The sequence below is a fragment of the Numida meleagris genome, chromosome 4 (assembly GCF_002078875.1).
Source record: "Numida meleagris isolate 19003 breed g44 Domestic line chromosome 4, NumMel1.0, whole genome shotgun sequence".
Classification (NCBI taxonomy): domain Eukaryota; kingdom Metazoa; phylum Chordata; class Aves; order Galliformes; family Numididae; genus Numida; species Numida meleagris.
Window position 1 is genome coordinate 59,193,176 of NC_034412.1, and position 16,303 is coordinate 59,209,478.

The window sequence follows — 16,303 nt, forward strand, 5'->3', positions numbered from 1 at the left end:
GGCTGGATGGGGCTTTGAGCAACCTGATTCAGAGGGAGGCATCCCTGCCCATAGCAGGGGAGTTGGAACTAGATGATCTTAAAGGCCCCTTCCAACCCAAACCATTCCATGATTCTATGATTCTGTGTTTTTACCACTCTTAAACATTCTTAACAATGATCAAGCAAAGCTACAATACTAACCTAAGGGCTCTGAGGAGCAAGAGGAATTACTATTCTTCCATATATTATCCACATAGATATTAGAAGCTATCTTTACAGTGCTCTGTTCATTAATTAGATTGTAATCTATGAAACTCCACCATACCTTGTTTGTGCTTTGCATATTATCCTTGCATAAAAACTAGCAATTGGTATTTTAGCGAAACAAAAACCATATTTAGGAAATCCACTTCAAGTCTATTAGGCTAACTGAGCCATGTAAATTACTTTGTTGTAAGCCCAAATGACAAAGCTGTTTTTTCCCCCCGTTGTTCCACATTCAGCACCCAGGCCCCAGGTCTGGATTGCTGGCACCTGACCACATTCCTGCTAAATTAGCACAGTACAGAAGGCAGCAGTCACATCCAAAAGAACATCAGGTTGCTACTCCCAATACGAATTTATGGTCTGAAAAAGCAAAGGACCAGCAAATGGTAATAAATCTGTCACATAAAAACAGAGAAGAGACTGAATATATGAGAATGAAAAATGTTGTAAAAGATATGATATATATTATATATATACACCTTTCCCATTTTGCTGCTTTATGCTCTTTAAAAAGAAAAAAAATAAGAACAGCTATTCAAGTTTTGTTCTTTCCCCATGTGTTTTCTTACTACGCAACACTGATGTATTTTGCCAGGAACAAACATAAGGCAGTATAAAATTTGTTTCTTCCTACCATTCAGCAGTTCTGACATGTTCCATTTCCTTCACTGCATCTTTTGAGTGTATAGCATCTGAATCTGCAGAACTCCATTATGTACATTTATGTGCATGTGTGCGTGAATGTGTAAAAATACACACAAACACTCCTTTCACTTATATACCACTTGTCAAGTTACTTTTCCATGTTTCCAATTATTACTCAGTTTTTCCACTAAATAGTCACTCTATTTGTGTAATAGCCTTTTCAGATAACTGGAAACATATTAAAACCCAACTACTTGGAATTCCACCCACTTGAATATGTATTCATGTTTGTTATCCAGTAACATCCTCTCCTACATCCTTCTGCCTTTAAAACCTTAATAAAAATTGTATTTCCTTGATTTCTCACAGTTATTCCGTCCATTTTTCTTTACTTTCATTAGTTATTAATAAACAGTCTACATATTTTATATATTAGTTATTACTTATATTAGTTATTGCTTTTCTTTTTCAATATTCATTTATCACCATCCACCAATTCTTATTTTGACCTAAAAAACAGCAAAACATTTCTACTGTTCTTTACTTCTTTGCTTTTCTGTTCACCTCCTCATCTATTTTATAATACCCACGCTAAATACTGTGTATTTTTTTTTAAACTACCGAAGGATAACTTATTTGTAAAATGATACTTCCAGCCCATACTTTTCCCTCCAGAGTAGTCTCATATCAGTAAAGCAAACAAACCATGAAAAACAAAAAACCAACAAACCACAAAAACAACAACAAAAAAAGCTGATTAAAAAAACCCAACAAGAGTATCAAATCCATAACTGTTATTCTTCCAGCCTTTGGAGTGTCAGAAGTTGTTTGCTGAGGTGAAAACAGCCCTGCACTGCACAAGTTATCAGCTTTTTGGTTCTCCTTCTGCTTTTGAAAATGTCTGATTCTCTTTCAGATTGACAAGATGAAGTCTCTAACCAGAAAAGTTGTGAGTGATTGGATGTGTTATATTAAATGCTGTGCAAATTCTGATTCACCCTACACACAAAAAAACCTTTAGTCCATTACATTATGTTAGAAAATAGATGCTTTGTAACTCTGACTGTACCTAAACAGATAAACACAACTATTTTCTGCACATTGAAATGAGACAGCACTAAGTGATTTTGCAACTTTGGATTATCATGTCAAAACTACCATGTTTCCCCGTAAAACATCCTGTCTCTGGAACAGCTACAAAAATTTCCAGAGTCTCAGTTCTTACCTGAAATTCAAACTCTGTTGCTTGCTTCTGTGCAGTGTTAGACACAAAATGATGGTGTTTGAATTACATAACAGATCCAGAGAACCATACCATGTTGCCATCAAACAAGGTTTAATATAAGTTCATTTTAAGTATTTCTGCTTACCTGAAACTTTCTGTATGACTTCATTTACTTCCTTCATGAACACTTTTTGTACAAATACTAAATGATTCAAGAGATCAGTTGTGAGATTATGTTCAAAGGAACCAACCTACAGAAATAAAAAAAACCCCACAACTTCAAAACAGTTGTCATACTTATGTTTTAAAAACAATATATTTTTAAACTCTTGGGCATATATATTTACAAGACCAATCATATCATTCTTGAAATAAACAATAGTGTGGAAACTGGTATGCAAATAGAACCTGCAAGTAGAACACTGTGTACAAACAAAACTTTAAATCATTTGCTGAAGTTGCATTTAGCTGCTCCTTATAGCTATGCAGCTACCTAACCATTCAAATATATATTTTTAGATTTTTAAAAAAATATGTGTTTTTGCAAAACGTATAGCAATTATCTGATACAGAAGCCTAAGTTATCAGTTTAAAATGACACTTGAATAATCAACGTAATATGCTTTTACTTAACTTGACTGATGAGAAATATTCATTCCAAAAAAGAAAAACAAAAGGAGAAGTTTCTAAATACAACTTCCTCATTTGTTTACACAAAACAACATATTCAAAATCTTCCAAATATAGTGTTTTTGGCTGCTTAGTATGTTGGCTGCTCATCACACTAAACACTGAGATAGTTCAGTTTCTATTTCATGCAATTACAGATGTTATATTTGGATCAACTTGTAAATTTAAGAGTTCTGGAGAAAGCAGATAATTAAGCTAAGATGCAGATGCACAGACAGAAATACAAAAGGACAGTTATCAAAGATGTCTATTGTTTTCAGCACCTACTTCAGCCACACAACGTAAGTAGTTCCCTTGTAGGTAATAGCCTTGTTTAGCAGGTAGTTCATCTATGCTCCATATTTGGTCCGAGTAAGTATCATGTTCTTCCATGATATATTTGCCTGACATAGTGACAGGAGGAAGGTTGAGACTTGCTGAAGGAGGAATGGTTGACATATCAGTGGCAGAAACTTTTGAAGTGAAGCGCAATCTGTGACTTGGAAGCTCAAAATTAAATCTTGTCTGGGCACCTGTTAAAGGAAAATGGGGAAGAATTTCAACTGGAAAAAGAACCACATTTATGCTTAAATTTAAGAACACTTTTAGAATAAAAAATCTTAAAATGTTACTGAAAGGTGTATGTCTGTAGAGCTACACATATCCACCCACATGAATTTGAGTTATTTTAATTTTTAAGGAAAATGAAGACAACCTTTTTCTTTGATGGAGCAGTGGGTCAAACTAGCTCATCAGCACTGAGGTCTTATAAGAGTATTCCTGAGTAGCCTTAGCAATCAAAATTTAATCAAGCATAAACTGATTTTAACAGTGGGAGAAAGCTGTACCTATCAATGCATACATTTCTTAGTCTATTCTTGTATTCTGCGTTTGACAATCATCTATTAAAAGCCTAAATCCTCTATATGGCCCTATCTGATTGAAGTTCCAATTAAAAAAAAAAAGCCAAGAGGAACAGTCAAATCTCTCATAGTGACTCTACAGAAATACCCAGTCCTCTTGGTTTCTTCTGTCAAGACAAAGAGAAAAGCCATAGTGTTTAAAGTTTCAGAGAATTCTTACCTGTCATTCCATGACTCCGCATTCTTCCCATCTTATATTCCGCCTTTAGAGAGGGCAACAGTGCTGCTCCAATAGCTATACCATCTATCATGGCACTGAATTTAAGAACTATAGGCTTCTTTTCTAAGCCTTCTGGCAGCTGTGGAAATTCATTTGTTTCAACAGGTGTTTGATTAATACTTGTTGGAGTCTTTTCAGAGGGCAAAGGAGTCGCAACATCTTCTTTTGTGGGCTGAGAGCTATATACACAATGAAGATCAGAAAATACTTCTTGTTATTCTAACACAATAGACTCTCATACGCTCAAAGTAGCGCCATGCCATGAACGGACGCCATTCAGTCAGTGGCATGCATGCTGATGTGCCAGACAAACAACACTTACGCAGTTGATGGCTGCCTGATGAGATCTGAGATCTGCTTGGAGAGCTGGTGAGAGCTGCGCACCATCATGCTGTGCAGCGTGGCAGGGTGCTGTGGAATGTTGATGCTGATGGCTCCAACTTTGACCACAGCAGCATTGTTTGTTTTCAGCCCTCTCTGGGCACTATACAAGGCTTGGGATTTGGCAATACTGCATTTCACTACAGTTCTAACAGAAAGGGAAATAGGATTTATTTGCACGTCTTTCAAAATAGTTAAAGCTTTATGTTAAAATGGGTTTTAAGGATTAGCTGAATTTCCTAGTATTCAGGTAAGTGATTGTTTATAAAATACATACACATTACTTTTTCATTCAGTTTACACACACAGATGCACTACATGCCACAGACAACTACACTATATTTAAGAAACCTACAAGGCATGCATTGCAAAAATACCAATACCTGTTAAACTGTTATTCTTGCATAATCTAAGATCACTTGAATTTACACACATTAGGCTGCACATCCAGAGACAAATTTTCACACACATAAACAACAGCCTTCCATTTCAATTCCTTCTCAGGAATATACTTGAATCATCCTTTTCATAAGATGACTTAGTGAAATCTGATTTCAGCATCCAAAAAGGTCCATGGAAGGAATACTCACTTAGCAATGAATACACAGAAAGTGATAAATGGGTTAGTCAATTAATACTGATGTTTACTAGACTTGGTATTTTGGACCAGTATGAGCCAAAAGTTTATTTTAATATTATTTCAATGAGGATATAGTTCACAATGGTTATAAGATAAAAATAGAAATGCAGAAAGATGTAGATTGTAGAATGAAATTTTGGCATATCAGAATTCACTAAGCTCCTATTAAAAAGGATGCAAGGGGTAACACATTTATGTTTCTAATTTCGGGTTAATTACTGGCGGGTTACCTAGGGGGAATTTATTATGTAGCCAGCAAAGAGTATTACAGCCTCAGAGAGAAAGACCGATAGTTTGGAATACGCAGTACATTAGCTAAAACGTGCAAAAACTAGCCCCTATAGAACTGCACCATTCAACTGAAGTTCTTACTTAATCATGACTGATTTTTTTCTGTAGACTGTTAGGTTTCATGGTGAAAGCTTCATTAATCTATGAATTCTACTCCCTAAGTAATGTTTATTCTGTGAGGTTCTAATACAGGCTGATTATTATGTTAAACACTGGCTAGCCTAAAGCATCCCAGGTGTGGAAACAAAAAAAACCATTATCCCTCTGCTTATAACAAAGAAGTCCACAGAACTGTTGTGCAATCACAGGCCTATCTACAGTGGATTCATTTAGTACAGCTCCAGAAACAGATTCAAATTTTCACAGTTTTGCAAGAGCTACAAGAGACCTAAAGCAGTTACAGATTAAAGTTTTAGAGCGGAAGATCAATATGAAGAAGGAAACAAATCTTAATTTGCAAGTATTTTCAGGAAGAAAAAATTTATGCAAACACATACTACGGAAGAAAAGGGCAGATTTATTTGACTCCACGTGGCGGGGAGAACAGAACTAGATGATCTTTAAGATCCCTTCCAACCTAAGCCATTCTGTGATTGTGTGATTATTTCTCTGTTGATGTTTCCGTGTTTTCTGCTCAACTCCACCTGCTTTCTGATTGAACTACTCTGAGGTCAGTCAAGAATATATTTTTCTTCCTTCAATAATGCAAAATACTACTCTATTAACTGTTCAGGGAGTTAGGCCTTGATGGACGAGGATAACACTCAAGGGGAGTTGCAAAATCTCTTCCTGATGCGTACCGTATAGACAGTGTAATCTTAATCTAGATTTGCTTACAACAGTTGCAGTTTTTATTGTGCACACGAATTCATACTACTTTAAGCACTTCCTTAATTAAAAAAAATTACACAAATACAGCTCTCACAGAAGAATTAGGTTGGAAATAATATTCTCAGTCTGGATGTCCCAAGTACCGAGCAAGATTAACAGTGCATCTCTGCTTATATGTTTGCATATCTTATGTAACTAATGAATTTCACTGTCACTTGTCTGGTCTACAGAAAGCCTACTTCCAAGGCAAAGAGGAATACAGAACAACTGGGTGGCTATACATTTATTCTGAACGAGCACCGCACACTACACATCTGTAGTTTGCTTACATACTGTGAAACATCTATAACAGGTCTGGTTGAATACTGTTAAAATAATTAACATTTAAGTTACATCCAAGTAACTCATTCTGAAGTAACCCCATGGTCCTATGTCAATTCCAAAAATCACAATAATCCCAATTAAGTCTTGAACAAATGCTTAATCCCACTTCAGAACTGGCTATAAGGCCACCAAAAGAGGAACCACTTTCACACATAGGGAACTAAGGGACCTGAAAGGTTTCACCTTCATTTGCAGCAGATGCACAAGCAGAGTTTTAAGGAAGACATTCTAAACTAGCACAGCCTGGTCAGCATAGCTAGTAACCCAGCACTGAAGTAAATAAAGATGAAAGAAATGGTCCTCATCGTACTCTGATCACAACAGGTACTACCACAGCAAGCACAGCAGTTTCTTACCAAGTTAAAAACAATCTATCTTTTCTGTCCTCTGCATTTATCAGCATTATTTTCACCCATTAAAATAAGCACAGAAGTACATCTAAAGAACTTAAATTAGTGAAACCACTCTAGCATTACAGTACTGACAGTATGAAGTAATAACTGCCCCTAAAACTAGACTGTTAAAAGAAAACTTACAAGTTGGGGTTTTTTGGACACCTATTTGCAGGCCACATTAAAATCTTATCTAGCTATTATTAGATGTTAAACTAAAACGTATTCAAGCAACATCTGCCTACACAATCACACACAAGGAATGCAGCCATTAGCTATATAACACAGTTAATTGCAAGACTATTAAACATAATAGTATGACATACAGAAACTCTTGTTTGGCTGTGCTTGTAGGAGATGTAGGAAAATCCTCCAGTCTATAGATGAAGATTGAAGAGAAAGCAAGAAAAACAAAAACAAAGCAAATAAAGAATAAACATTCATGCAAAATTAGTCAGTTAATTATTTGTAACCCACAATATGACATTTACTTTCAAAGTTAACAACTTTAAGGTTTGGGGTTTGTTAGTTTTTTGTTGTTTTTTCAAAGATTTAGTCAACATTTTCCCCCTTTTTCCACCATTTCTATATGAAAGTTCTGTAAGATTACAGCCTAAAAAAAAGGCATGAAGAACCTCAGCCATCTTCAGAAATGCTGCATGGCTGTCAGATCAGAACTTCAACTTCTCCTTCAGAAATATGTTTATCAGGCACAATTTAGCTGTGAATATTAGTAAAATTCTACACATTTTAAGCTCTTTATAGTATTTTCCAAACTAAGCAGGAATAAATAAATAAAAGGAAAAAAGAAAAAAAGAGAAACTCAAGTCAAGTTATTTATCTCCTTTTCTACAAGATTATTAATATTCTAAAACCAGATCACATACTGAGGGTTACTCAGCTAACATTCAAACTGTATGAGGGTGTTCTATGTCACAAAGAGTTGTACATTAATTGTTGCTTTGCAACTCAACAAATTTCAGCTAGAAACAAAAAAATAATGCATGCCTTTCTTGAGTCTGTAAACCCGGCAAAAAAAAAATAATAATGTGGATGTTGAGCAAGTCATTCAAGATGTTCATGCACAAAAAGTTATTTTCTTTTTCCAGTTGTGTCAATTATATAAAGAGCAAAGAATGGATATTTAGAATGGTAAAAATAACAAAGGAATCATGCAACAGGGGAGCTCAAAAAGATTTCTGTTAAAGTAATGATACAGATCTCAAATAGGATAAATCAGCATTAGTAAGTTAAATATTACATATGAAATCTTATATTATTTAGTGGAATCTACAAGTTTCCAAGAACAATTAGAAGCATAATAGAAACATTAAATACAGCGTAATAAAGTTTTCATGTGTACATCACATCAAATAAAACTGGTGCTGAAAGGTCTGATTGCCTGACATTTATTTATACGAGAGGATCTGTTCTCTATGATTTTTCAGTAAGGTCACCCACTTACACTGTGATCCTACAGTCAGTTCAGAACTTACTAACACCGGTCGTTACAAATGGAAAGTATTTCTGTTCATAGAACTATAACTAAAACTGACATGATTGGGTGCCCTAGACTGAAACCACCTGTACACCATAACCCTTATCTCACTCAAAGACGCGCCTTTCATAGAAAAGCCTCCAGTCAGTGAGAACACACAATTAGCCTCAGGAGTCAAACTCAGGCCAAGTTCTGCAACAGCTACGCAGCTGCCATCAGACTGTAACTTCATGGATTCTGCCCAGAATCACGTCATCAAGGCTTTCTCCATAATAAACTAAATGCCTTTACTGTCACCCAACTCATACTGCTTCTACACAATGTTGCTTGAGATACTTCAAATCATCAGGCATCATACTTACTGTATATTTGGGGTAATTCCCTCCAGCAGGACGATATTGACACCTCCTATGTGAGCAGTGGCACATGTCTCGGTCATCTTTTGATGTAGTACATCTTTAAGAAAAAATAGCACTTAACAGCACATCATTCAGTCCGATACTTCCAGGTATGCCTACTACTTTCAAAAACGTAGAAGCAACAAAGTAATTCAAAGATTACAGTTTTAGTAATCACATTATGCTATATCACATTTAAACTGTGACCAAAAAAAGACTTTTGAAAATGAAAGGAGTAGCTCTATCTTCTGAAAGAACTTTTCTCATAGGTCATTTTATGGAAATCTTGCTTCCTTTTAAACATCTCAGCATCACAGTAACAGTTTTTAGAAGAACACAGTGAATGTGATTGAATCACCCTCACTCAGACACAATGCACATCTATTTATAAAACATACTACAAGTGCATACACATTGGTATAGGTATGCACATATATACACAATGTAAAGCCACTAATGAAATTAATTAGAGAGTACACATTAGCTTATCGCACCTTTCATTTTTTCTTTCAGGGTGAAACTGCCATGGATTCTCTTCAGCTCTGATTCCATTGTCAGACCACCAATATCTGCCTCCAGGTGGGTTCGATTCACCATGCCTATCCCAAAGACTATGAGAGTCACGTGCTGTGGCTCCGAAGTCACCAGACTGCGCTTCCTCTGCACGTCTCTGCCATTATCCTGTTCATTCTCAAACACCACTCTGCAAGCAGGTTCAGTTGGGCTTCGAACACCTACAAAAATACTACTGAGTTACTTAAGGATATTTTAGAAGAAATCCTTAGCATATCTGATGTACTTTTGTATTTGAAATCAAGGATAGTATGTCTTGCACATCTTTAGGCAAATCATCTGAGCCCCACTTATGTTGTTTTAATAAAACTGGCATCCAAACCAAATCCAAGACACAACAGGGACAATAGTAAAACTGGTTTACCTGTTGGTCCAAAGGTTTCAGAAGACTTTTCTAAAATCCCAGTTGGATCAGAAATGAGTGAATAGAAGTTCAATAGTTTATACATATTTTGCCAACACTCAGCAGAAGGTTCACTCTGTTCTGACACAGTAATAGAGTCAGAGTCATCCATATGAATAGTCATGTCAACCACATCTTTTGAGCCTTTCCTGGACACTTTAGAAGTTCTTCTTTCCGACCTGCCCAGGGAATTCTTATTTCTAGACTCTTTTTTATTGTTCTCATTGTTTGTTCGTTTGTTCTTGGTGTTGTTCACTCTGTTACCTCCGTTAAGACTTCCTCGAGAGCTTCGGCTAAAATCAGAGGAGCGGAAGTCTCTGTGTTTTCGGGTTTTAAAAGTAGGTGTCGGAGAGGCGGAACCAGCTGTGTATCTGCTAAGTTTGATGTCTGTTTGTGTGGCTTTGATATCATCAACCATTGTACTGAACTGATGAATAAGACGAACCAGTGCCATATCTACATGCTGGCTTATGGACTGGCAAGATATTGTGAAGTTACAGTGAAAAGTATTATAATAGCGTTTATTCAAGTCATGAAAAGAAAGGGCATTGGCGGAGTTATGAGGTGTGCACATGGATTTCTCCATTACAACTGCACTAATACTGAAAGTTTCCAACATCAAAGCTGGTTTGAATTCAAGAGGAGGAAGGTTGACAGCTCCTTGCCTAGGAAAGAAAAATACAAATTACTCTTTGTTTCTCTTTAGAACTAGCATAGAGTCAAATACCTTTCATATGATAGTACAACTGATTTGCTGAATTCTACCTTTCCTCTTACAGTATGGCATTTATACTATAGTTTTAAAAATTGGAAATGACCTTTTGTACTTCCATATAATATAGTAATCATTCAGTTCATTGAAAACTTGGTTTGGCATGCAATTTTTCTATTATATCCTAAAACGCTGACCAAAACACTCAAGGGGGGAGAAAAGGAAAAAAAGAATCAATCAATCAATCAATAGGCATTTACACTGAAAATAACAACCTCATTGCAGGGTGAATTACAAAACATCAATTCATAGCATCTCAAATTTCTCCCACAGTTATTCCCATCTACTACCCTTCTCCAGTCTCCCATTTCCAGAAGTAGCTGAGGTTCAAATACTTGAAATTTCCAAGCCTTCACAAAGGAAGATAAATATAAAACAAAACAAGTGGGATTATAAAAAACAAAACAACAAACTACAAAACAAAAGAACTGCTTCTTATTCTATGCAAGTACTTTAGAATTGTATTTGACTTCTTCACAAATGAGAGCCCTAATTTCCATTCTTTAGCCAGTATGTGTATTTTCAAATATTCAATAAAGTACCTTCGAGCTCGCTTGCTTTTTCTTTCCTTTGCTGTATCTGAATCAACAATATCTGCTCTGAGGCAGTCCAAAGTTCCTGAGAATGAAAGGTACTCTCCAAAGTACATTCTGTAGCAGAGTGGCATTGCATCCTGAGACTGAATCCCTGTGTAACTTAGAAGAGGTTTGAAAACAACCTACGGAACAAAGAACACTAATTTACTTCTCACTGACTAGATTATTTCTATGTTCTCATTTCCCTACACCATCATTTGTTGACATATATTTACAGTAATACAGAAAAAAATAAGATTTTATTGACTGCGCTGAAAAACAGCAAAAGGAGGAAAATAAATGACAAGCCTTATGAACTTTTGTGCACAAAGATTGACTACATAACAAGTTAACACTGAATACTCAGCTTTGGGAGCAAGCTTTATGCAGTACAGTTGAACACCCCCATCCAGTGAAAAGTACTTTGAAGACCTAGGCTATTGTCATAAATGCTACAAACATTCTTTGAAGTTATGAAACAATTCTCTAATCACCATTCATAAAATTTGCTAAAGAAACCTCAGAGGTTTCTTAAGCCTTTCATCCTTGCATTGGAATGCATAACATAAGCACATACAAAAATCAGCATAACATTTTAATCATGGTAGGATTTTGTTAAGTAAATAATCAGCAAGCCACCCCTACCTGTGCATCTGCTAGCTGGACAGCAGGAAACCCCTGGTTACCTTCTTCCACACCTGCAATGTCATCCTGACTGGTGCTGTGCTGTGAATGTGTGCCATCCAGGGTGTTCTGGTCACTAGACAGAACTGTGTTGAAGTCTGAAGCAGAAGGTATGGTAGGAAGATTGGGTGCAACACCTGAAAAATAAATACCCTTGGAACACTAACACCACAGCAATTTTTTTTTAACACCGCTAACACTATAAACTCAGCAAGGTTTATAACACATTATAAACATAAGAAGTTAGCCTCCCAATCTAGTCCATTGCAAAAATGGTATTCAGAAACAGTATGATATTGTTCAGCTCATATCTGAAAAACACAAAAATTTTTCCTCCTTTCTGCCCTCCTTCTGAAGGTCTGTACTGCATTCTACTGGGTACCTAATACACCTGCTTACACCGCAATAGAAAGCTACTTGCCTGTATCATCACCAAAAAAAAAAAAAAAAAAAAGACTCTCCACAGTTACAGATACTTATGTCTAGCTTTCAATGTGCTATAAACATCTGGGTTTTGTTAGTCTCAATACAAGACCTGCTGGATAGATCTTTATGGATTAACCTTTAGTCAAAGATACTCTGCAATGCAAAATTACTAGCACCTTGAGTTTGTACTGGACTTGCCTGCTGTTAGACAGCGTTGTTCTGCCAATGCACGCTCAGTCTGATTCTTCAGAACTCAACATTATAGCACTTACCAGAGAGCCATGATGACTACCTGCTTTCAGAGAAGAATGATTTGGGTATATCTGCATCTGAGTCAGAATCACTAAGTCTAATTTCAGGAGTGCAAGTTTGTGAACAAACCTTTACAATTTCAGCAGGAAAAAAAAATACAGCTTTCTCTGAAAGCAAAATTGAAAGCTATACTTCTACTGTATAATTCTTTTTGCGGAGAACCACATTACAGTTTACAGAAGGGCCACACCAGTTAAGCAGTATATACAGCACAAAGATGTTTTGGGCATCAGTCTATTTGTTCAATATTAAAAACAAACAAGAAAAAGCTCTGAAGTTATCGCCTACAATTAATATGTTCTGGCTGGAAGACTGTTAATCAAAGAAACATTCAAATTCAGTGTTACAGAAAATGAAAACTAAGACATGTTTCAGAAAAAATGGTAAACGTAGGAAAGCCAACCCAGAGTCACATCTTAAACTCAGTTGCTACTAACAATACCTGTTGGAAGACTGTTGTGTCCAGATTTAGTGGCTGGACTTTCTTGTACTACACTCCCTCTGTTGCCCACAGCATTTGACATCCAGTTGTAGAAACTCACAGAAGATGGTTCAGACAGCAAAGGATGTTCAGATAACATGTCTGTGGCCACAGTGTTTCCTATGCAGATAAATCAGAAGCTTTCGCATTTGCGGTACTGAAGTCAGCAAAAAGCAGGAACACAGCATAGTTTCACTGAGAATACACGTCTACTATCAAAACAGCAAGTCCAGTTGCAATAAACATTAAGGAAAAATTCTGTGTCAGGCAGCAGCCTTGCAAACTACACATACTACCACAGAAACTATACTAAGACATTAACAGATGTTGCACTACAAATGTCTTTGTGTTTGTTCATTTCTATCATAATTAGGTGAAAGTTGTCATTAAGAAACCAAAGTACCTTTTCTTCTGTAAAATATTTCATCCTCTGACAGTAAAGAAGTGAGGTTTTAGAGAAAATGCAATACCAAACTTATCTATTTATCTTTAAATAACTGCAGCAAGGCACGCTCAACAATAACGCAGAATGTAAAAAATGTCAATGCACGTAATTCAAACTTCTACAAAGCACACATGTTCAAAGGACTATTAGTTGGTATGTAATACTAAAAATGTGCAAATTACATAGTTACTGGAACATTCAGTCCACTTTCTGACCCACTAACAAGGTCAACTAAAAAGAACCACCTGACAAATGCAGAACAGTCACTTTATTTCCTTATTCATTCAAAAAACATATGTATCTATATACGTGCCCTCAGAAAGTAGCAAGGCTATATAAAAGGAAAACATTTTAGTATGTTAGTTGTCTTTTTTTTTTCCTAACTTTTTTTTTGCTGTTTGCTTCAAGGAAGCTGTATGGCACAGTGATCTCTAGAACTGCAATTAAAAACTGATTCTTATTTTAGGGTGGGATCTTAAACAAAAAAGACAGTGAAAAATATAGCACCTTTTCTACTTAAGTCATTAAAATAAAATCTGCCCTCTCTTCCTACCTCATCAACCCCTTCAGTTACATCATACCTGTTCTTGTTAAAGAACTACTTTTAACTGCAGTTGTACTTCTTTGAGGAGTTCCTTCCAAAAGATTATGTAAGCTAGGAAAACTTCCAGTAAGATAGCTGAGCAGACTCTCTTTTCTTGGACTTTCCTTGACTGCCATGCCAGACCGGCCAACATGCACTGGCGAATCCGTAGCTGTATCTCCACTCGTGTAACTTAAGGAATGATATGGATGTATACCCTTGTAGACAAAAGATAAAGAAACTAATGAAGTGCTGTGTAAACTGTAAAAAGGAAGTGGCATTTGCTGTGAATATGAGATTGGAATGCAATAACTGTAAAATCTCACTCCTAGAAATTTTATGCAAGTAGCATTCTGCTGGGGCAGGTTATACACTGTACAGCTATTGTGCATCAAGTTGCTTTTAAAGTTATTGTAATATTTCAAGATTAAGGTGTAAAAATAATTTTAAAAGCTAAACATGTAACAAATGGAATTGAAGATGTGTATAATTAATCTAAGACAAATCTGTAGAAGGAACAGTACACTGAATATATATCTCATTTGCATTTAGTCTTTGAAGACCAAATCCCTTGCACTCCTCGTATAACTACAGTCCAACCACCAGGGAAGGGAAAGAATGGGAGCTGGTGACTTTTAGCAACAAGAGGAAGGCTCCTGCTCCACTTAAGCGCTTACAACTTCCAAACGGGATCCCTGCCCTCACAGCTGAAGAACAGCCGGATATGTAAAGCATCTGGGCTACTGAACGCTGAAACATGCAAGACCAGTAGGAGGAAGCAGTGAGTCACAGCACTCAGTGACTCCCTGCTACCGGGACAGAGGCACCTGTCTGCTGATCTGACTTCTCATCTAGAGAGGTTTGCTGATTGTGGGGAGCCCCAGCTGGAAGACAAGAAATGGCTTAAAATTCCCAACTCTTTCTGTTCAGAAACTAGAGATGAAAACAAAATCTTCCAGTTTTCTGAACGGTTCGTGGAAACAAAAACAATAACACATCAATTTTACAAGTTAATGGAGTGCTTTGTCAATCTTAGATTTGAGATAACGGGAGATTAAAATTTCATTTCTGATCCCATAAACAAATTAAAAGCCAGTGATCTGCATTCTTAAATGACACATATAAACGCTTAAAAGCATTTAGTAGTAGTTCTGAAGTTGACTGGCAAGAAAAACAATAAAGAACAGATATAGAATGTATTCCAACTAATTAAATGTTTCTTTTACAGGACAAGAAGCACATTCCCTATGTATCAGTTACTTTTTAGAGTAGTAGTTACTCACTTGCTGCCTACATAATTGATTCTAGGCAGACTAGCTACAAACCATTTTTTCCCCTGTGTGCATCATGCTATAAGCTTACCTTTATTTTCAGAACAGAATCACTATGAGTGTGAGTCTTGGACAGTTTCCTCATGATCTCAGCACCAGTTACAGGCCCAGAAGAGCCGCTAGCAGGTGGAGGGCGATTAGCTGTTCCTTCCAAGAGCATTGTATGCTCACTGACAGTAGCTGGAACCAAGTAAACAATTCTTTCTCAATTGTATGTATTATAGGGAATCAAGATTATCTATTATTAGACACTTAATTACAAGTAGTCATGAACTTCCACGTTCTGTTACCTACCCACACATAGCTGTCTAGGGAATATTAAGACATATAAGACAACCTCAAACACTGGATTACTAGAATTTGTTCAATAATCCAAGTACAAAACTTTTTGTCCCTCCAACATCCTACAACTGGTACTGCATGCTAGAGATCCAAACTAAATGTGCTATACTGCAGGTGAGCTCACTTGCTCACAAAACTCCTGCTTATCTCCCTCTGCTAATCCATTTATAAGAGCCTCACAGGGGACAGCATCCTCCACAGGACTCCTATTAATTTATTGTATTTGTAAGGACAGTAACACTGAATGTAGATGCTAAAAACACAAAATAAATGAGTGAACTCAAGATAGTTAAGTAGATTGCTCTGATGAGAGATATTTATGCCCTTCCTTCCTGTAGTTGTTACTTAACTAAGCTGTTAATCAACTAAAGAGATAGATTAGTACTTTTTGTTACATTGGCAATGTGTAAGTCGGCCATAGAAATCTACCACAAAATAGTAAAAAACAGGATTTATGAAAGTATGTCTTCATAAAGGGAAGATGGCAGATTTGAAGCTGTTCCTGAGAGAGTTCACAGAATTGTGTGTTACAGTCTTATAATAAGATTAGAAAATGCACAACAAAATTTTAACTGCAAGCTAACAAATAATAAAGTTGATGCATTTTGTGCTGTGAATAAGACAAGGCATG

At 36.3% G+C, this 16,303-nt stretch overlaps 1 protein-coding gene across 11 annotated transcripts in view; it reads right to left on the minus strand.

Moving 5' to 3' along the window:
- Nucleotides 1-16,303, minus strand: part of KIAA1109 (KIAA1109 ortholog) — a 114,949-nt gene that overhangs the window by 35,211 nt on the left and 63,435 nt on the right. For 9 of the 11 annotated variants that reach the window (XM_021397165.1, XM_021397170.1, XM_021397169.1 and 6 more), the window contains exons 41-53: nt 15,362-15,510; nt 13,998-14,217; nt 12,933-13,091; nt 11,714-11,889; nt 11,036-11,211; nt 9,683-10,386; nt 9,240-9,479; nt 8,710-8,803; nt 7,176-7,226; nt 4,253-4,459; nt 3,871-4,109; nt 3,076-3,320; nt 2,264-2,369 (exon numbers count right to left, since the gene is read on the minus strand). In XM_021397165.1, the coding sequence (XP_021252840.1) occupies nt 2,264-2,369; nt 3,076-3,320; nt 3,871-4,109; nt 4,253-4,459; nt 7,176-7,226; nt 8,710-8,803; nt 9,240-9,479; nt 9,683-10,386; nt 11,036-11,211; nt 11,714-11,889; nt 12,933-13,091; nt 13,998-14,217; nt 15,362-15,510 (2,766 nt within the window). The remainder of the gene's footprint in view (nt 1-2,263; nt 2,370-3,075; nt 3,321-3,870; nt 4,110-4,252; nt 4,460-7,175; nt 7,227-8,709; nt 8,804-9,239; nt 9,480-9,682; nt 10,387-11,035; nt 11,212-11,713; nt 11,890-12,932; nt 13,092-13,997; nt 14,218-15,361; nt 15,511-16,303) is intronic. The other 2 variants (XM_021397162.1, XM_021397163.1) reach the window with 2 other exon arrangements.